At 55.2% G+C, this 21,320-nt stretch overlaps 1 protein-coding gene across 5 annotated transcripts in view; it reads left to right on the top strand.

The window, feature by feature from the left end:
- Window positions 1-20,450, top strand: part of TOM1L2 (target of myb1 like 2 membrane trafficking protein) — a 109,148-nt gene extending 88,698 nt beyond the window's left edge. Inside the window, exons 9-16 of one of the 5 annotated variants that reach the window (XM_045526883.1) lie at window positions 2,577-2,625; window positions 3,078-3,201; window positions 5,202-5,319; window positions 6,519-6,591; window positions 8,904-8,993; window positions 15,141-15,200; window positions 17,855-17,891; window positions 18,867-19,100. In XM_045526883.1, the coding sequence (XP_045382839.1) occupies window positions 2,577-2,625; window positions 3,078-3,201; window positions 5,202-5,319; window positions 6,519-6,591; window positions 8,904-8,993; window positions 15,141-15,200; window positions 17,855-17,891; window positions 18,867-19,015 (700 nt within the window). In that variant the 3' untranslated portion in view covers window positions 19,016-19,100. Of the gene's footprint in view, window positions 1-2,576; window positions 2,626-3,077; window positions 3,202-5,201; window positions 5,320-6,518; window positions 6,595-8,903; window positions 8,994-12,986; window positions 13,728-15,140; window positions 15,201-17,854; window positions 17,892-18,866 lie in introns of those variants that run through there. The other 4 variants (XM_045526879.1, XM_045526881.1, XM_045526878.1 and 1 more) reach the window with 4 other exon arrangements.
- Window positions 20,451-21,320: the final 870 nt, after the last annotated feature.

Below are 21,320 nucleotides of genomic sequence, written 5' to 3'. Positions count from 1 at the left end.
CAGCAGAAGCAGCAGGAAGCTGACGTGCAGAATCAGGCTCTGCTCCCTGCGAGCCTCAGGCTGTGGGGCCTCTCCCACCAACCTGCCCAGGGAGGAGCAGGACTTGGGGGGTCTGGGCCCCCAGAGCTTCTGCACCTTTTCCTTTGATGATCCTTTGAATTTGAAAAGGATTAAAGGGAAAAAAATCTCTACTAAGAAAAAGGATCTCCTCTTTCCCTTCTTCAAGAGAAGAAAAAAAGCTTTCCTGTTGCAAATGTCAGTGTGATCCAGAGTGCCCAGGGGAAGCAGGCAGGGCAGAAGTGCCAGACGCTGCTGCCCAGGGCAGCACGCACACATTCGTTTCAGTTCTTTCTGCAGCCAAATCATTTTGGGGTTTGAGGTAACAAACTTGCAATCTTTTTTTTCCATTTGCAAAGCCAAAGTCCAAAATATCTTATTTAGACCTAGTTTTAAATAGGAAGTATAATGGCAAACACAGTTCCCGTCTCATCACTCTGATGGGTACACCTTGGGCTTTCCTGAGTGACCCAGTGTCAGGACCAGAAAGGACCTTGACCAGCCCGACCTTCTCTCCTTAAAGCTGAGGGCTGAGAGGGTGGGAGAGAGGCCGGAGTCTCCTGCAGACTTGAGGTCCTGGCCCCTCTGCCACACCAGCTGACTCAAGCTTGCAGTGCGGATTAATCAGGAGGGCGAGGATCTGGCATGAGTTAGGGTCAGTGTGATGGATATTTGCGTTTGCACTGCCCTTTGGGGTCTCAAAGGGTGACTCTGCTGTGGTTTCATAACCCGGGCTTTGTCTCAGCTTTTGGCCATAGAAGCAGAGCTAGGTCAGATGGGAACTGCCTGCGCCCATCTGACAGGTGAGGAAACTCTGCAGTGGGAGTGTGGGGCCCCAGGCCCAGTGTGTCTGTTGGAGAATAGGAGTGATCTGAGGGGCCTCGACTCCTACCCTGAAGCCCCTTTGTCTTACCATGTGGTTCCAATTTTTCCATGTTAAGTAGCCTGGGTTTTAACCTGTTAAACCCATTTAAGCCCCTGCTAGAATAGGATAACAGGAGCGGGCTAATGTGGGCATTTTCACCCATGAGTCTGCCAGTCCTAGCATTACAAAGAATTCAGAGGCAAAGTCTGGGGCCCGTGTCCCATAGGGACTATCCTGGTTAGAGTGCCTTTGATAAAACTGATTCTTCCTCTGAGAGAGTATGGGGAAGGTGCCACAGGATTAAATTTTTTCAGATGTATTAATATTCCCATTATCCTTATAGACCACTGTTGCAAAAACCCACGTAAGTCTTTCTTTTTGTTGTTGTTGTTGAGACAGTCTTGCTCTGTTGCCCGGGTTAGAACGCTGCAGCGTCATCGTAGCTCACAGCAACCTCAAACTCCTGGCCTCAAGCAATCCTCCTTCCTCAGCCTCCCAAGCAGCTGGGACTACAGGCGCACACCACGATGCCCAGCTAATTTTTTCTATTTTTGGTTGCCTGGCTAATTTCTTTCTATTTTTAGTAGAGATGGGGTCTCACTCTTGCTCAGGCTGGTCTCAAATTCCTGACATCAAGCGATCCTCCCACTTCAGCCTCCCAGAGTGCTGGGATTGTAGGCATGAGCCACCGTGCCGGCCGACTAAAGTCTTTCTTAAAGCCACAGTGGACACTCATTGCCTAGCCAGATTGTTCCTCCTGGGGATCCCTTGTCACCAGATGTTGGCCCCAGCAAGTTGGGAGACAAATGTGGAGCAGTGTACCTCACTAAAGCCCAGTTTCTCGGCCTCCAGCTGGAAAAAGTCTCTTGGCTACCTCTTTGGCCATGGTGTTTTGGAGTTTTGAAATACGATGCAGAACATGATGTGTTCTCCCCTAGCCCCACATACACCTCACAACTGTTCTTCCGATCCCCACCTGGTATGAGGATGACTTGGGTGTGGGAGAGGGGAGGCCTTCCAAGCTGTTCCAACCCAAGTCTGTCTGCACCGTGACGGTGCAGAGGAGACCCGCTGGCAGACCTGCCCTGCCCTGCCAGCAGCCCCTGCATGGTTGGCCCGGACTTCCCCGTGGCTACTGGCCACTTTACCAGGCCGTCTTCCTCCGCTTAGTGCCTGCCCCTTGCACCCCCTACTCCCTTTCCCCCAGAGGTTGAATTGGGGGCATTTTAGCATCACTAGCAAGTTGCTCCCCAGCACAGCTCTGTGAAATAGGGAGGGGTCTACGGTTACTGCCTGGACATTTGAGACCCCCGAGGTAAAGTGGCTGACCCACACTCCCTCCAGGGGCGAGAGGAGCACCCTGAACCTGGGTGTGTGAGGTGACCCTGGGGTGCTCATAGGCAGCTCCTCAGTGGGCCAGCCACCACCTTCCCTGACGCTGACTCAGGGTGCCGTGTGACAGACTGATCCTCGCCGGGGGGAGCCCCATGCAGAAGAGAGTGTGGCAAAGTTGTGTGTGTCTGGGTCTACTCCCCCAGCCCTCAAATGGGATTGGCTGGTCTTGGTCCCAGGGACTCTGCACAGGACCGGCGAGCACCCACTGGCTTGTCCCGGCACCCTCTCCCCTCACTTCTGCTTTCTCTTTCTCTGGCAGGTTTGAACGGTACAGGTCAGGCCGATCAGTTCAAAACGCCAGTAATGGGGTAAGTATTCCTCTAGAATTCTCTCGTCGCCTGAGGCTGGGCCCACCCCTCCACGCTATAGAGGCTGGGGAGCCCTGCTTTGGGTTGGCCTCACCTCTGGTTTTCTCACGGGGTTTAGAATATTTGGGTAACTGAAGAGGAAGCTCTGATTGATGGGGTGTTGGGGAAGAGCTAGCAGGCGCCCCTGATGGGAAGGTGACAAGGAAGCTCCCGAGGACAGTCACTGTCCTGGTGACTCAGTGCTGCCTCCTTCAAGTGGGGACAGGGAGGAGGCTCACTGACAGCGGGGGCACACCATGGACCCTGAAGGCAGGTGAGGGAAAGGGCATTGCTTCCGGACTGCTGCAGCCCGATGCTTTTCCTCTCAGAACCCTGCACAGTTGCCTGCTGGCTTTCGGCTTGGAACCGACACAAGGGCTCTGGGGCTCATTGCCAGTCTCATGTTCTGACAGGTACTGAATGAAGTGACTGAAGACAACTTAATAGACCTGGGGCCAGGGTCTCCAGCTGTGGTGAGCCCGATGGTGGGGAACACAGCACCCCCATCTTCTCTCTCCTCCCAGCTTGCAGGCTTGGGTGAGTATCTCATAGTGGTGGAAGGGACCCCTACCACTGGCTTCCTTTCTAAGCCACTTCTCTCTCTTCTTGGAAGGCCTGAAGAGAGCCTTTTGGGGAATCCATGTGAAAGTATATTCCCGAGTCCTGGCCAATTGTACCACCTTTAATTCGTAATTTCTTTCCCTAAATTTGATATTTAAACCTGTATTGAAAAGCAGGGGTAGAGGAAGTTCCAAGGATTTGGAAGTTGTTTGCTTTTTAAAGAAAGGTAGTCTGTTGTGTTTTATCTGGAACATTCCCTGTGGTTGAAGTGATTTCCTTTTCAATATTAACTAGGTCAAGGATGGCCAATAGGTTTCAGCTCATTGGCTGCTTGGAACACAGGTTTGAGGAAGATGCCACAGCTACATCAGGGCTTAGAACAGTCTGTGATTGATTGGCAATGTCTGCAGTGGGCTTGGAAATAGGAAGCAGTGGCACGGACACTTTTGTTCTCCTTGAACTATGCCATCAACCTAAAGCGTTCCATTGTCTGGAACTTAAACAAAAGAAATTCACCACTTTTCTACAGTGCTGTTTGAAAGTGTGTATATGACCCTAGGTGCTTCAGTTATGCTGGATGATACCAATTTATAATAAAATTATAGTAGTAAAATAATTAATAAGCATGGCTCTCAAAATTGTTTCCTCTGCCTTGGTTTTTTGTTTTCCCTTTTTCTTAATATTTCTCTGTCTACCTTCATTTCCTTTGAATTGAAGTTAGCTTTTATTTAGTGGCCTGTCTGTTGCTGTAATTCTAGCTTCTCAATATTGCATATATCTGGCTGGGTGCAGTGGCTCACGCCTGTAATCCTAGCACTCTGGGAGGCCGAGGCGGGTGGATCGCTCGAGGTCAGGAGTTTGAGACCAGCCTGAGCAAGAGTGAGACCCCGTCTCTACCAAAAATAGAAAGAAATGATTTGGACAGCTAAAAATCTATATAGAAAAAATTAGCTGGGCATGGTGGCACATGCCTGTAGTCCCAGCTACTCGGGAGGCTGAGGCAGTAGGATCGCTTAAGCCCAGGAGTTTGAGGTTGCTGTGAGCTAGGCTGATGCCACAGCACTCACTCTAGCCCGGGCGACAAAGTGAGACTCTGTCTCAAAAAAAAAAAAAAATATTGTGTATATCTGTAGCCACTGTTTCTCTGTTGGAACAGATTTCTCTGCCTTCAGTCTCTCCAGCTTATATGCTCACCAGATTTAATACAAAAACTTCAAATTAGATCCTGCTACCTCCCTTCTTAAAAGATGTGTAGCATCTCACCATCCACTGCGTTACCTGGCCTTGGAGGCTTCATCAGCCACCTCCACCCGCCTTTCCAGCCACCTCCTCCTCGCCTGTGAGCACTGTTCACACACCCTGAACTTCCAGACCTGTGCCTTTGTACCTGCCTTTTCCCCTTCTCCCCAGCATACTCTCAGTCATCCTCAGAGACTCACTGTGTTGGTTTTGTGTCTTTCCTAACGTCTCAAGCCCAGCACTCCTGTTGTCTGTCTGTCTCCTGCCTACTCGGGGAGATTCTTAAGGCCAAGGACCACGTCAGATTCAATTTTGTCCACTTGAATTCTAGTTCTGAGCATGGTGGGTGCCTAAGAAATATTTACTACGTGAATAAATGACCCAGGTCCTTGGACATTGTGGTTGAGTTAATGAGGGGCCTACCTTAGAAGGGCATTATGGGAAACACGCAGGTGCACTGGCCTGGGTCCTAGCCTTCTACCACCAGCAATCTCCTTTTCATTGTGATGACTCTTTCGTCTCCTTGAGCAGCTTGGCAGGCAGTGGCTATTCTGTCCCCCATCTGGGCCCTGCCCTGGCTGTTCCTGCATGTCGTGCATTGGGAGTGCCTAGGAAAGTCCTGCCCCCAGCCCATGGGACCTGAACCTGTCCAGCTGGTGTCCTAGCCTGGGGGCCCTCCATCAAATCCACAATCCACGTTTGATTCTCATCTGCCTCCGTTTGTTTTCTTGCCACAGACTTGGGGACAGAGAGCGTCAGTGGCACCCTCAGTTCACTCCAGCAGTGTAATCCCCGTGATGGCTTTGACATGTTTGCCCAGACTAGAGGGAACTCTTTGGCCGAGCAGCGCAAGACGTAAGTGGGGCCCCTTCCAGTGGCTCTGTAAAGATATTGGGGAGATTGACCCAGGTTTGATCACAGGCCAGCACAAGAAGGCCTTTGATTTACCAGGTCCAGGACTGCCAGGAACTGTGAAGCACAGCTGTGAGAGCTTGGCTTTAGATGCAGGTGTTGAATGAACGCCAGCCCCCTGCCCACACACACACTCTCTCTCCACCCCCACCCCTCACCCCCCGCCCTTGAGATTGACTGCAGTGCGATTTCTGTCAGTGTTACAGGAGGTGACTCTTCTCTTCCCTTTCCTCCCCATGCTGCTGCCGCAGACCCCACCTTGCCCAGCCCCTCATCCACAGGAGGAGCTCAGAAGCAGGAGGGCGCAGCAAGGCAGGGACTGAGCCAGGTTCCTAGCAGCAAGATTTTCCTGCCTAAAAAAGTGGTCAGGGCAGAGGCTTCTCTCACAGCAGCTCTGGCAAGGATGAACCATATGGAACTGGGGGAGTTGATTCCAAAGTGGACACCCCCCTGCACCTCAGGGGGGCACTGTGCATGCTTTGCGCTTTCTGTTCAGCTTAGAGGTGGGTGAGCAACACCCTTCCCCACCTTTCCCGGGGACCCAGCATCATGGTGCATACGGCTCCCTGAGTCCTGCTCAGGACTCAACATGATGACCAGAAGCCCACGGCCCCACGACTCTTCACCAGCAGAAGTGGCTTGTAAAATGGATGCAGCTGTTTTCCGGGGTCAGGGAGTGGAGGGAGACACCCCCCAAAATCAGTGACTGTCCTGGTCCCAGAGGTTACCTTCCTTGTCAAATGCTGCTGAGGCTGCTGCTTATAAAATAAGAATTAGTTACTTTGCTTTTGTCTAGCTGTCCTTCTGAGGGGTTTCAGGGCACTTTTGACATCCTGTCATTGAGCTTCAGAGATACCCCACTATTGTTACTCAAGAGAGGGATGTTGAGGTGCATAATATCCCAGATCCCAGAGGAGATTAGTGGCTGAACCCGAGCTGGGACCTAGGTCTCCTAGCTTCAGCTGCAGGGAGACAGGCGGCATGAGCCCCTGGCCTCTGCCCAATGCCAAGGTCACAGGAAACAGTTTTCTAAGGACATCTGAGGAAGGTGCCATGGGATAGAAAGTGATTACAGGCCACTGCCCCAGTCCCCCATGATTACTGGGGGAGAACTCACTCTGCGTGTGCTGCTTCGTCCCCAGGGTGACCTATGAGGATCCCCAGGCTGCTGGAGGACTCACTTCTGCACTAGACAGTCGAAAACAGTGCTCGGAAGGGGTAGGTCTTCAACCCTGTTTTCCTGCCTGGAGGCTTCTGGAGGGAAAGTTGGGCAGTTTGGCAAAGCTAGCTGGATAATTTGGCAGCAGCTGGCTTGCACAGAGGGCAGGGACACACTGAGGAGAGACGCGTGGAGCCCTTGTATGCTACCAGGCAGTGCCTCATTGAGTCTTCCCCCACCCCATGAGGTCAGTCCCCATGTGAGCTTTCTCACGATACACAGAGGAAACAGGCTCGGGGAGGTGGGAGATGGGCCAAGGGGCACTCAGAGAGTCGACCGCAAGGGGAGATCCCATCCTAGGACTGTCCAACTCCAGAACCCCTTCTCTTCCTACCACAGGGCCCCGTCGTCACCTGTTACAGTGCCCTGGGGGTGGGCAGTGCTCTGACAAAACCATGACTTGCACCAGAAGGACAGTGCTGACCTGAGCCACATCTCTGGTGGTCATTTGTCACTGGCCCAGCAGAGCAATACCAACCCCATTAGAAGGCACTTGAGGGTCAGGATTTGTTTGGGGAGCTGGAGCGGTTGGGTGGTGTCTGGGTGGTGTTCTGGGAAGCTCCATGTGTAGATATGGAGCAAAGCCAAGGGAGAGGCACTTCGAAGTAAAGGATGGTACCTGCTTGAGCCCCCAAACACAGCCATGGTTTCTACAAGATTTCAGATTACTGAAGGGGAAAGAAGTTATGTCTTAATGCTTTTCATGAGATTTTTCTCTTCTTTGTCTAACTAAGAAATGTGTGTGGAAGCAGGTCTGTTTGCAGGGGAGGGAGGAAAAGGGCCCTTGGAACAGCTGCCCACAACAAATGGAACTCCTGTCAGGTCCCCAGCTGTGCTAGAGAAGGGTAGTGCTCATCTGTCCCCTGGACAGGAAGGTTTGCAAAGGGCTGTTTGCTTCCCGAATACCAGTTTTAGCCTCCTGCAGCCCCTGTCCAAGTGGGCCCAGGCAGGCAGCAGTTCCTACCTGGCTCCCCCGCTGCTGCTGAGCCCCTGCTGCTGATGAGGAGCTGGGGTGGGGTGGGGGCGGAGCTGGCTCTTGCGTTGGCCCAGCCAACCTGATCTGAGGGCATGTGTCCCACTGCACTGGCCACCAGGGGGCACAGAAGAGCCATCCAGCTGCCTTGGGTTCTCAGCACCCTAGTTTTCCAAAGAAGGGGCGGGCTGTGCCACTGGGATGCCCCAAATCTATGCAGTTGTCAAGGTTCTGTTTCTCCCATTATGAGAATGTCCTCCCACCTGCCCCTAGGGGAGCATTAGAGAGCTGGGCTGGGGGCCTGCCAGTGCACGGCCTGGTGTGGCCACCCGCTCCTCTTGGGTGACCCTGGCCAGGTCTGGGAACAGCCCTGTCCCCCAGCCAGGCTGACCTTGTTTGCTTCCCACTCTGGCTCCAGCGCCTGCCTTGTGCATGCAAGGGTGTGTCCTGCTGTACCCCTGTCATTATCAGTGTCCAGGCCTGGGTCTGAGCGCAGGAGATGTGGGTGACTTTCCGCCCTTTACCCTTTGGGTGCGTGGCATGGACTGGCTCCCTATTTTCAAAGGTCTTGATGACTCCAGCAAGTTTTCCACACAGCGGTAGGCAGATTGCTTTTCATGTTTGCTGCTCAGTGGGGTGATGCCATGGCTACAGCCTTGGCGATTCGGGGCGGCAGGGCACTCGCTGGCTGTGTGTGGCCGTGTGTGGCCGTGTGTGCACACACGTTCTTGCCCATGTACAGCACTTCAGTTACCTTGTCCCAGCCCAAGCCATGCTGACCTAGAAATGAAAATGGGGCCAAGGGAGAAATTCAGAACACAGCAAAGAAGGGGAGAAAATTGTGTAGCCACACCTCTACAAAGCAAGTCCAACCCAGTCGGTCATCTTTACTTTATCATTTAAAAAAAGACAATAAAGAATATATCTAAATTCAGCGTTCAAGTGAAGAGTTTAGAAAAGGAATACATAGCCCACTAGAAAGGAGAAAAAGAAAAAATGCAGGACTAAGTTAGAAAAAAGTAGAAATGATTTTGCAAAAGCTGGTGCTTTGGACAGTTGGCCCCATCGAGAGAAGCAGCCGCGCTCGGCCTTCCCTGGCCTCACGGAGATGTGCCGGGCATGAGCATGTATGTCCCGGGGGGTTCCTGGTTACTAAACTGTCTTCTTCTTTGCAGGCAGGTAAGGGGCACCTGCCAGGGGTGGAGGTTGGGGGCAGGGGCATGAAGTTACCTTTCCTTACATGACAAAGGATTAAGTCTGAACAGTGACTTTTCTGTTTCCACAATATGTGCTATTGACTTCTTTCTCATGGGTCTTGCTGTGACTTTTCTTTCTGGGACTTTTCTGTCCTCGGCCCAGAAGAGAGGTCGAGGTGGGGACTCTGACCTGGAGCCTATAGACAGCTGGCTCATAACCCAAGGAATGGTGAGGAATCACCAGCCCAGCCGAGCCCGCCGTCTACCCAGCCCCTGTCCTGTGTTACAGCCTACGCCTTCCTCTTGCCACCTGCCGAGCCCTTGTGAATCAGACAGTACAAGGCCATGCTCCCTCTTTCTGACAGGGGTGCCAAATTTCCCCTCCTATTTTCGTATAATCTCCTTAAGCCACAGACTTCCAGTCCCAGAAACACCTTCTCTGGTTTTCTGCTGAGGTCCATGCCCCTGGGCCGTTAGGGTCTGGGACATTAGCAGGGATGAGGAGAGGGTATTTTCCTTCCTTTTACTGTCTCCGGGGCTCTCGGCAGTATTCACTTTTCCAGGATGAGCACAAATTACTGTGGCTTTTGCTTGGGAGGGGACAGTTCTAAGGGAACAGATTCAAAGTATCTGACCAGTCAGAAAATCCGTCCAGCCCAGTGCCTGTGGATTTGGCAGTCCTAGGCTTGATGGGTTTTTATAGTATGGTGACTTGTGTCCACTAAGTCCCCCCAAAGGATTTGAGGCCTCTTAAAGAAATACACAAACACAGTAGGAACAGAATATAAAGAAGACAAAGCCGGGGAGTTCAATGTCATACTTGCAGTTAGTTCTCATGCAGCAGAGCTTTTCTGGCACAGAGACCTGGGCGGGTCTGTCCTGCCTTGTCTGTTCAGGTGGCCTGAGCCTGGTGCAGGGAGAGAGGGTGACCTCATCCAGGCCACGTGCCTTGGGGTGACCATTTCACCTATAACAGAGCCCAAAGCTCTGTGTGATGGGGCCCGAGCTGGAGAGAATACAGGGAAGGAAAGATGATGAAAGCAGTGGAAATGCAGGCCTCTCCCTCCAGGTGGGGTGGGGTGGGGGGTGCATAACTGCCCCCTCTGTGCTGTGCCAGGCTGTGGGCAGGGGTGGGGCCAGCAGATCCCAGACTGCAGGCAGCACAGGCGCCACCTGCTTGAGCAAGGTGTGACCAGCGAGCAAGGACGTGGGCCAGGCAGGACTGCCCAGAACCACGGGAGTGAGGGGCGTCTGCTGGCCCCACAGTCTGGGCTGGTGCCCTCTGCACAGCCACGCTCCCCCCGCCCCGTCACTGCAGCGGCACACTCCTGATCTGGGTGCAAAGGTAGTCATTCCTGGCCCGGGCCCTCATTTGCTTCTTTGGGGACAGGCTGGCTCCTGGAGACCACGTCCACTCCATTGTCCACATTGGGCACATCCAGCCTGTGTGCCCTTGTGCCTATTCATCCTGCAAAAAAGGATACTGCCCACACAACTACCCTGAGTGTGGCCTTGGCAGCTGGTGGTGGCGCCCGCCTCTGCCCACACAGGCTGCCTCTTTACTGCCCTGGCCCCACATAGAGCTCCCGTCTCTAATTCCCAGAAACAAACTCCACTAACAGCTAACCTGGTGTCTCTCCCGCCTGACTGCAGTCTTTTTTCTTTACAACAACGTACATTAATTGCTTTGCCTTACTTCCCATAGTGTAGAAACTGTGAGTCTGTCCAAACCTCCCAAGTACAAATTCTTTACTTGGAAACTTTTTGTACTATGAGTGAGACCAAAGGTGTTCCAGGGGTGGGGAACCTCCAGCCCCAAGGCCACACGTGGCCCTCCAGATCCCCAAGTGTGGCCCCTCAACTGAATCCAAACTTCACAGAACAAATCAAAGGGCCGCACTCAAGGATCCGGGTTCCCCAGCCTCACTGGGGTGCTGGTGAAGTGTAATGGGGAGTGTCTCACAGCTTCTCTGGAAATAGCACACCTGAGCTGCAGAAACTGCATTTGGTGCGTGGAAAACTGGATGGCTCGGTTTCCTTGCGGACGTGGGCTGTGGGAGGCTGCAAAGGAGCATCCCACGGGGCTTTACTCTCCTGGGCCTTCAGGTATATGAATGTCCAACACAAAAGCTAACTAACACCAGGGTCATTACTAGTTGAAGAGAAATGAGATCTGTCATGAGCCAGCTCCCAGTGCTCCTGTGCCCTCCCGCCCCAGGCTCTCCAGCTCAAGGTCCTTTTGCCTCTCCTGGCTGATGACCAGCTAGGGGTGTCTCTCTCACGCAGGGTACAGCCAGGAAGATATCCTGTTGTCAAAACAAGAACAGAAGTAGGTTGGTAAAAAGAGTTTGCTGCTGTCAAAACCCAGGCTTGGGCTTGGAGGGAGGGACCCCTACTCAGCCCTGGAGGCTCTTAAGCCCCTCCCACTCAGGACAGATGATCAGTATCCCTGGGAGGACCAGACACACCTCTCCCCCTGGGCAGGTGACCCTCCTGATCCCCAAGGCAGAGCTGCCCCTGCCTGCAGTTCCCAGTGAGAGTCAGCCGACAGCAAGACGACTCACCTAGCGCGCAGATCAAAACCTGCCGATTCTGACATCCGAGATGCCTACTTCTCTCTGGACGCTGAAGATGGGCAGGGCTGGTCTAACCATGGCCGCAGCTGAGCCAGCCAGGCCTGCCCGCTGCCTTCAGAGGGGCTGAGCGTCAGGCGTCCGTCTCGGTTGGAGGGTGTTTCGTGCTAGCTTCCTTTCTTTTTCTCTCTTTATATCTCTCCTTCCTTTCTGTCTCCCTCCTCCAACTTACACTCTACTGCAGACCCCTTGGACCAGCCTTCAGCTGGGATCATTGCCCAAGAAGATGCTAAAGCCATGGCACGTCAGAGCCGACAGTCTTCTTAGGGATCTGCTGGGCCAGCCCTTTGTTTGAGATGAGGGTGCTGACGCCTCCCGGGGCCTGGTGACTCGCCCAAAGCCACAGGGCAGAGACACGGTCCCCTGAGACTCAGTGCAGTGCCCCCTTCTCCAGCCAGGGCCCCTCCGCCATCAGCCTGGAGAAGGGAGTCTCCTCTTCCCCTCAGCACTTCTCCAGTTGATATTGTCATAGCAGTGCACATGTGTACTGTGTCTGATAGCACCTGCATTATTAGAATGAACTTTGCCCAGTTATAATGCTCACAAGGCACTTATTTGCCAGGGTGGGAGATCTGAATCCCTAAGATTTTATGTCTGGCACAAGACAGTGAACCCCTGCCTTACATTGTTTAAGCCTCACTGTTAACCAACACCCTGCTCCACAGCGGTTCCCGCCCTGAGGCCAAGTGCCTTTCATGCTGAAATGAGTCAGTTCCAATAATTTCTGACATCCCTGGGTTTGGAAATTAGAAAACAGAAGCCCAACCTGGAAGTGAAGGGATTCTGAGTCATGAACGTTAGGAGCTAAATACAACCTGGCAGTCACCCTGTTGCACAGAGGAGACCAAGGCCAAGTGCTGCCCTGCCCCTCTCCTGCTTCTTCACCCAGATCTCTGCGGCTTCTTAGGACGGAGGAAGGTGGGAACCCTCCGGTGAAGAAACTGGGGTGAGAGAGAAGCGCCTCGCCCCAGGTCTGGCTGCCAGTGAGCGTGGGGCCCGGGGGAGCCTCCCCCAACCCAGGCTGCCCTCCTCAGCCTGCCCCCGGGCTTGGGCTGGAGGATGCCTTTCCATAAACATACTACTTATTTGGAAAAACCTAGGAGAAGGAAGAAAAGGGTTCCGTGATCCAGTTTTGGGGGAATTTTTTTTGAGGGGATGAGTTTCTCAAATATCACTGTTTCTTTTCTGAGTATGCTGGCTCTCAAGATTAATCTTTAAAGAAGAAAACTGGAACATGATCCCAGGCCTCAAGGGATTTATTTTTTTAACAGTAACAAAGCAATTACAATAGAAATCTGAAGTTTAAGGCCCACGACCCCTTAATGGCTTTTTTTCAAGCCTTTGCAACACATTGAAAAGCTTAGGCTGTCTGATCACAAGTTCTCCCGAGTGGATGGAAGCTGGACAGGTGTGGAAAAAGGGCCGGTGTGCACTCTAACAGCTGTTGTGGGGTTTATTTGCTCTTTGGAGACACAGCTGACTTTCTAAGCTTTAGTTCTGGGGACTTAGCGTGACACACATCCTCCCAGAGGCCAAGCATTCTGACTTACAGGCACCAAGACCATGACAACTGGCATCCCCTGTTCCAGGAACGTGTCAAGGCAGAAGGCCTGGCAGCAAGTGAGAAGTAGCAGATCGCACCCTGCTTGTGTCTGGCCACAAGGAAGTCAACACCTGCTTTTGTCGACTAGTGATGGGCAAGGTGGTGCCCACTTCAGGCACTGTTAGCACATCCACCGGACACTCGAGCCCCTCCCCAGTGAGTGATCACATGCTCTTTGTCCCTAGGATTCACGTCAGCATGATAAAGACTCCCTGATATTTTTTCGATTCAACCTTTTTAAGTCCCCAGTAAGTCAAAGAGATAAAACAGCAACATAGACAGGCTCTTCCTAATCTGATCATGGGAGGCTTGAGCCTTTCTGAAAAACGTGGGCCACCCATGTTGGGTCTGAAGTTAGGGCACAGAGCACATTCCTCAGAGCGAGGGAGGGAGGCGCTCGGTGGCCCTGCAGACACCTGCTCAGCCTGCTCCAATTCCACCTGCCAGCGGCATCAGCAGTGGGTGTCAACCCCCAGGACTGGAGTTGTCACATCAGGGCTGGTGATATGCATTCTTTGTTCTTTCCCTTTGTGAAGGTCATGTTATTTTTTACATTTGGTAAATGCTGAGGGAGTCCTCTTACTGGTTAGTTTAACTTTATTTTTACCTTAGATCACATTGGGGTGAAGCCAGGTATAGACACAGTGCTGGCATTTTTTTCTAGAAATAGTGGGCTTGGCCGGGCGCGGTGGCTCACGCCTGTAATCCTAGTACTCTGGGAGGCCAAGGCGGGTGGATCGTTTGAGCTCAGGAGTTCGAGACCAGCCTGAGCAAGAGGGAGACCCTATCTGTACTAAAAAAAAAAAAATAGAAAGAAATCAGCTGGACAGCTAAAATTATATAGAAAAAATTAGCTGGGTGTGGTGGCGCATGCCTGTAGTCCCAGCTACTCCAGAGGCTGAGGCAGGAGGATCGCTTGAGCCCAGGAGTTTGAGGTTGCTGTGAGCTAGGCTGACACCACGGCTCTCTAGCCCGGGCAACAGAGTGAGACTCTGTCTCAAAAAAAAAAAAAAAAGAAAGAAATAGTGGGCTTGCAAGTGAGCCCCCAAAAGGTACCTCCCAGACCCAGAGTAGGTGAGGGGGCAGGTCACCTGGATCAAGGGCCATCACCCCATTTCTCCAGGCTGGGAGCCAACATTCCGTCAACATGGCTTCTAGGGGATTAAAGGTTACCTCTACTTATCACGTCATATCTGACAGCAACTTTAATATTATTAGCCACATGCATTTTTCAGAATCTCTGCCCACAAGGCCCCTGGCACAGGGGCCCAGGTGTGGCAACTGCCCAGGCACCCATGAGGTGCGTCTTCATTTGTGTGGGGCCCAGTCACGTCCCTGGCTCCCTGGCAGCTGCTCCCCGTTCTCAGTGGAACTTCTTTTCTTTGACTGCTGTGGCGCAGACGCCACGGAAAGCTGGGAAGAAAGGATGAGACTAAAGGAAGCTGTTGTATTCGGGGCTGCTTCATGATTCTTTCCCCCTAAAGAGACACAGAGGCGACTGAAGCCTCACAGTCCCTTTTGTCATCAAAGCCCTCATTTTTGCTGTGTTTCTGCTGGTGGTTAAGTGCACCTGCCTCTGTCCCCTGAGCCACACCCAGGCTGACGGAGCACGTGCCTCCCGGGTGCCTCTCAGAAACACAGCAGGACACATTTCGAAATACCCCCAACATCTCCCAGGGCTGGCGCTGCCCTGACCCCCTGAACACCTGCACCCTGCTCTGGGCAGGCTGCCACTCAGCCTCCCTGGCATGTCAGGGGCCCTCTCTTGGCTCCTCCAGCCAAGTTCAGAGTGAGGCTGTAGGACGGGGCCTTCCTAAGGTGAGAGGGGCTGTGCAGCCCTGAGGGCCGACACACGTAGTCAAAAAGTTCTCCATTTCAAGAACTCGTACTGCCGCCTTCCTGCCGCCCGCCCTGCCGGGCAGCCGCTTCTTATAATTTGCTCCCCATTGCTTTCCTCACCTGCCATCTCACATGTGGCTCCCCCGTGTTGCCTGTGCGTGCCGTGCCCATCGTGTTTTTTGCTCTGTGTACATTTTGGTTTTGTTCGGGGTTGCTTTTGACGATTTCCTTTGTTCCGGTGTTCTGTCTCCCTCGCCTGGCTGTGCGGGGCTGCCTGGCCCACCGCTTGCCGCCTCCATAGATCCCCGTTGCGCAGCCCTCTGTCATGGACGACATTGAGGTGTGGCTCAGGATGGACCTGGTGAGACTTGACTTTTATATCTCGTGTGGGGTGTGGAGAAGCGGAGGCTCTTCTGAGGACAGGCCTCCGGGGACACGGCCCCCATCCAGGGTCGGTGGAGAGGGAGGTGCAGGGCAGGCCCAGCCACAGCCCACCTGCCACCCCAGCGCTCGGCCACGGTGCGGTGCTGGGGTGACTCCCAGGCCCGGTGGCCAGCCGTGGTGGTGAGGCCTCCCGCACCCACACAGCCCTGCTGGACACCAGCCCAGGGAGGTGGAGCTGGGGTGTGAATTCAGCTCCAGCAACTCCAAAACACACATTTGCCTTCCCCGCAGTTTCTTTTCCATTTCAGGGGTGTGTGTGTGTGTGCCTTTTTGGGGGGAGGGGTTCTTTTTTTTTTTATGTGAAATATACACACAGTGGTTTTGTTTTTAATTCACTGTCATTCCCCCTGCCTGATTTTTTATTCAAAACAACCCCTGGCTGGATACGGTAGCTAATGTCTATAATCCCAGCACTTTGGAAGGCCGAGGCAGGAGGATTGCTTGAGGCCAGGAGCTTGAGACTAGCCTGGGCAACTGCCAGAGCTGGTCTCTGGAAAAAATTAAAAATTAGCTAGGCATGGTGATGCATACCTGTAGTTCCAGCTACTTGGGAGGCTGAGGCAGGAGGATCATTTGAGCCCAAGAGTTTGAGGTTGCAGTGAGCGATGGTGATGCCACTGCACTCCAGCCTGGGTGACAAAGTGAGACCCTGTTTCAAAAAAAGAAAAAGAACCCCTGCCCAAAAGACCACTGTAGACCACTATCTCCATCCTAAGAGATGGGGCAAGAAGATAAGGATATTATGCATCTGAAACCAGCAGCAGGTCCTGAGAAAGGAGAGCTGGTCCCTCCCTGTGTTTCTTTCTTTCTTTTGTTTTTTTTGTTTTTTTTTTTTTGGTTTTTTGGTTTTTTGAGACCGTCTTGTTCTGTTGCCCGGGCTAGAGTGCCATGGTGTCAGCCTAGCTCACAGCAACCTCAAACACCTGGGCTCAAGCGATCTTTCTGCCTCAGCCTCCCACGTAGCTGGGACTACAGGTGCACACCACTATGCCCAGCTATTTTTTTTCTATTTTTGCTAGAGACGGGGTCTTGCTCTTGCCCAGGCTCATCTCGAACTCCCGAGCTCAAGCGATCCTCCTGCCTCGGCCTCCCAGAGTGCTAGGATTACAGGCGTGAGCCACCGCGCCAGCCTCCTCCCTGTTTCTTACAAAGCACTTTCACTCAGCAGCCCGGTGTGGGGACAGAGTGGGGGTTATTGGCCAGTGGCTGATGAAGGAGTGCACCTGGGAGGGGAAGTGGCTTGCCCAGGGTCATGGGCTAGTTGGATCCTCCCCCAGACCTAGAGACACTTCATCTCTTGCTCCTAGCTGCCTCCTCTTCAGGAGGCCCTGTACCCAGAGCAGAGTAGCCTCTTGAGTTCTTTAACCACAGGGTCAGCCTGGCTTTCTGTGGGATGGTGACTTGGCCACCTCCCACACTAGCACAGCAGGCCTCAGGTCAGGGCCTCTTACTGCTCTGGGCCTCTTCCCTGGAAGGCCAGGCTTTCCAAGGACACTCACTGCCAAAGGAGGCAGCCACCCAGGTATCAGGAGAGGAAGGAAACATCCCATGATATCCTTCCTAAGGGAGTGCCTCGAAAAGAAATAGTTTCTGTCATAGAAGCCAAGCAAGAAGGACCAGGGTCCTCACCTTCTAAGGGGGTACCCCAAGGTCAAGACAGGGAGGGGACTTGTCCAGCAAGGCTACACAGGTTAGTGGCAGAGCCAGGAAAAAACCCAGGTCTCCTAGACCAGCCTGGGGCCTTGTCAATTCCCCATCCTGCCCCTTCCCAGTGAGGCCCCTGCACACGCCACTCTTCCCCAGTCCCTGGGCAGCTCCGAGCTCATGAAACTACTGCATTCTCCAAACAAGATCAAGTCTGATCCACTTTATAAGAATGCACACAGCCTCAGTAGCTCCTTCTGGAGCCAACAGCAGGTGACAGGATCTGGGCCACAGGAGGAGGTTGGTGCAGCTCCTGGGAGGCCACAGGACATGGCTTCCAGAGGGACATCCTCACTGCCGCAGCACCTTCTGGGTGCCAGGCTCTGTGCCGTGGGCTTCATGGCCCTGGTCTATCCAGGCCTCCTGCTGTCTCCAGCTTTGGTTGGACAGTGTCTGCCCAGAACCCCTGTGGTGGCCGCAAGTGGGCACTGTGCAGCGAAGCACATGCAGCGACCCTGGCTGCGCCTGGGCTGAGCCTGCTTGTGGCCGCCCCCTGCGCTTCTCCCCAGCGCCCCGATCGGGAGTGCTGGCCCGGGGTCCCGCCCTCTGCAGCCCGGGCTGGAGAACAGCCCGCACTGACTTTGGACTTTTTCTTTCTGGCCCTTCTGGAGGAGCAAAACCTGGAACCTATCTGGGTTTTTTTGTTTGTTTGGTTTTGCTTTTGTTTTTTAAAAACAAAAGATCTGTTTCTCCAATAAGAAGAGCAGTGCTTGCCATTACAAAGATCTAGAAACAGAAAGAAATAGGAAATTTTGCTCTGGCTGCCATGGGCAGTGCCACCCTGGGGTGGCCAAGGGCGGGCAGAGTTGGCTGGGCAGCTGGGGCGGGACCAGTGCCGTAATGCCGCTCTCTCTGCTCCTCCCGCAGAAGGGCGACGGCCTGGAGGAGGGCGTCACGAGTGAAGGTAAGGCCTGGCCGACGGCCTTATAGCGCCCCCTTTGCTGCTGCCCCCAAGGCTGTGCAGGGACCAGCCCGGATCACCAAGAAGCCCCTGCTGCCAAAGCACCTACTGTGTCGGGCCCTGAGCCACAGGCTTCACGGGTGACGTGGGGTGTCATTTCTCTCATCTTGCTTATTGGGAAACGGAGTTTAGAACATGTGACATTCAGAAGGTCACAGAGCTAGTGAACAGTGGGTGCGGATTGCCATCTGGGTCCCGAGCCCTGGGTGCTCAGTCCCGCTCAGACGCGTGTGGCAGAGTTCACAGGGTGTGCAGGGTGCCGAGGGCGGCTGAGCCCGACGGAGGGGCGTCCCCGGCCTCAGCTGATGGGTCGAGTGGGAGCAGCGGGGGCTTCATTCTCCCACGCAGACCCCCACGTCCCACCTCCCCCACTCCTCACGTTTGCCTCCCCGGCTCCTGCTGCCCCTCACAGCCCACCAGACCCGCAGTGGCCAGCCGCTCCGCAGGCAGGGAAGCGCCAGAGGCCCTGGCGCTCTAGCTCTGGTGCCCGCGTGGGCGTGGAGCCCCCTCCCCCACCTCCTTCCTCAGCATCTCTGCGGCCTCTCCCTTTGGCGGGAGAGGGTGGGGTAGGTGGGACGGGCCCTGCCAGGTCAATTAGGAACTCGCCCCTGCTGGAAAATGGACAAACCTCCAGGTGGGCGGTGCGGCAGGTGCGGCAGGTGCTCTGCGCCCTGTTTTCCAGAGCCTTTCCCTGCAGGCCCGGGGCTGGGCACAGCTGGAACCCTCTCCCCCACACTGCTCGCCCACCAGCCCTGGAGGTAGAGGAGGAGTAGGCAGCTCCCCTGGCTCTGGCTGGCTGCCGGCCCTGCCACCCCTGCCTTCCCCCTGCTGGGTGATACAGGCCGGAGCTGGGAGGGGTGGGGGCTCGTGCTGGGGTGACCCCACCAATCCCGGCCCTTGCCTTGGTTTGTGTTGCAGAGTTCGATAAATTCCTTGAAGAAAGAGCCAAAGCTGCTGAAATGGTTCCTGACCTCCCCTCACCCCCGGTGGAGGCTCCCGCCCCAGCCTCAAACCCTCCTGGCCAGAAGAAGCCGGAGCGGTCGGAGGATGCCCTCTTCGCCCTGTGAGCGGCTCTGTGGTTTGCCTCCCCAGATGGCGGGTCACCACCCGCCTGCTGTGGACACCAGGCACTGGCAACTCCTCCCATCCCCAGCCCCCATGCGGCCTGCACACCTGTGTCTCCATGGAAATGCCACCGTGTCCGCTCCCAGGCCTCCCACTAGTCAGGGTCAGCTTCAGCCACCTTTTTCCCTCTGGGTGGTGGGACAGCTGCGGCCGGAGGCCCCTCCCTCCCCTCACGGGCCCGTCTGCCCAGGTTTCCTCCCAGGAAGAGTGGGCAGAGTGGCCCAGCCCCAGGCAGGGCAGCCCCTTAGCATTGTTTCCTGAGCAGACCTGGACAGTCTTTCCTCCACCCACCCACCCACCCACAGAGAAAGGGCGGCCCCGGTCCCCTCCGTGTGCCCCACCTCCACCTGGCACGCCCGCCCTCCTGTGCCCCTCTCTTCCAGGAGGGGCTTTGTGCTGCTGCCTGTGGAAGAACAGGGCACAGTTGCACCCACAGGCCTGGTCTCCTCCTTGGACTGTGTGTCACCTTGTGGCACGTGGTGTGGCAGTACTTCAGAAGGCTCTGTGGGTGCCCACAGGGGGTCCTTTTACCTTCTCGACCCTCTCCATCACTCAGCTGCTAGCCCGAGCCCACGCATGAGCTGGCTCAGCAGGCTCCTGGCGTGGGGAAGGGCCACAGGCGGTTGGGAGGGCAGCAGGGATGCTGCTGAGGTAGCACCACCATCCCCCGCCTGCCCCAGCGCACCCTGCACGTTCACACACACCTGGCCCTGGTTTGTGGAGAGGCTTGCTCGGGGAGGCACATCTGGGAAAGTGTCGTGGGTTTGTGAGCTGCCACACTCAGGGCTTTGGCCTGGCCTGTGGTAGCCTCACACCGCTACCTCCAGGGCCCAGCAGCAGACAGCTTTGCACCGTGCTTGGAGGTTCCAGGTGACTGAGTGGCCAGAGCGACACTAAGACCCCTGCACTGCTTCTTGGTATGGGCCTTGTCCTCCTCCCACAGACTGTCCTGACAGCCTGACCTCCTCCCACCTCAGATGTCCCCTGGCCACCAATTTGCACCCTCTCCCCAAGCCAACCTTGAAGGCTGACAGAGCCTGGGGCTCAGCAGATGGAGGCTGGTGACACGTGTTCCCATCCTGTGTCCTCGTTGGTATGATCAGCCCGTCCCACCTGGCAAGATGGCCTAGAGGCTGCAGCAGTCACTGCCAGAGCTTTAGCCCAAGCAGGGAAAAGGGGCCGAGCGTCACCTGAGCAGAGACTAGTGTTGTGGTCTCTGGGGAGCAGTTAGGATAGAGACTGCAGCCAGGGGCCATGCCGAGCACCAACAGTTCCAACAGGGAGTGGGGCGCTGCCCGTGCCCAGTCTAGCACCCCTCCAGTTTCCCCCAAGAGGGGGCCTGCGGTCTGGCTGGGGGCCCACCTGGCAGGACGAGCTGGGGATGTCACACTCCAGTTCCTTAGAGGATGCCCAGGAAGCTCCTCCCCGGAGCCTGGCCAGCCTGATTCAGGCCCTGCCCTGTCTAGCAGCACGTGCCACAGCCGCCACCTCTGCTCTCCGACTCAGCCTGGGCCTCTCTCATCAGCGTTTCTCAAAGGCAGAGCCCCCTGAGGCCACCTTGGATGTTGAGACTTGTGAAGACAGCTGGCTTGGATGGAGCTGCAGAGAAGGTGGCTGGAATGGCCTAGGTGTACCCAGAGACCCCAGCCCTTCGGCACAGTTTCTGTGAGGGCCTGTGGCAGTGGGCAGTGGGACCTCAGGCAGTCGGACTGCCACAGCCCCAGCACCATAGCACCAGGCCCAGTGCCCTGTGAGGGCAGAACGCGCCTCCCTGCCTGGGCGCAGGGAGGTCCCGCAGGTCAGGAGCCTGCAGGCTCTGAGAGCGAGAGGGGCTCCTGCAGGGCATGAAGCTGAGGCAGGTGCCCGACTGGGAGCCCCAGCACAGCCGTTCCTAGTACCCTTCCCAGAGCTGCCCCCACCCCCGCCCTGACTCCTGCTGGTGGGCCAGGCTCAGCTTGGAGGAGCCTGGCTGCCCCGTGGGCAGCAGGTGGTGGTGGAGTCATGTGGGCTGGCAGGAGGCCACTGGCCACGCAGACATGTGTCTCCTGCCTTCCCAGCCTGGAGCCACCCTCCTGGTGGCTTTCAAGCACCTGCTGCCACCTCCTGTCCAGACAGCCACCCCACCGGTAGGCTGAGGGGATGGGCTCTTGAGGAAGCAAGTCCCACCCAGGTGCCCTGGAGGGAGTTCCGCTCAGCCCTGGTGGGATGTGCTGTCCTGAGCTCCCCCCCCCCCATCTAGGAGCACAG

The sequence above is a fragment of the Lemur catta genome, chromosome 15, assembly GCF_020740605.2.
Source record: "Lemur catta isolate mLemCat1 chromosome 15, mLemCat1.pri, whole genome shotgun sequence".
NCBI lineage: Eukaryota > Metazoa > Chordata > Mammalia > Primates > Lemuridae > Lemur > Lemur catta.
The sequence above is the reverse complement of the archived record's forward strand: the minus strand, read 5'-3'. Positions and strand labels throughout refer to the sequence as shown.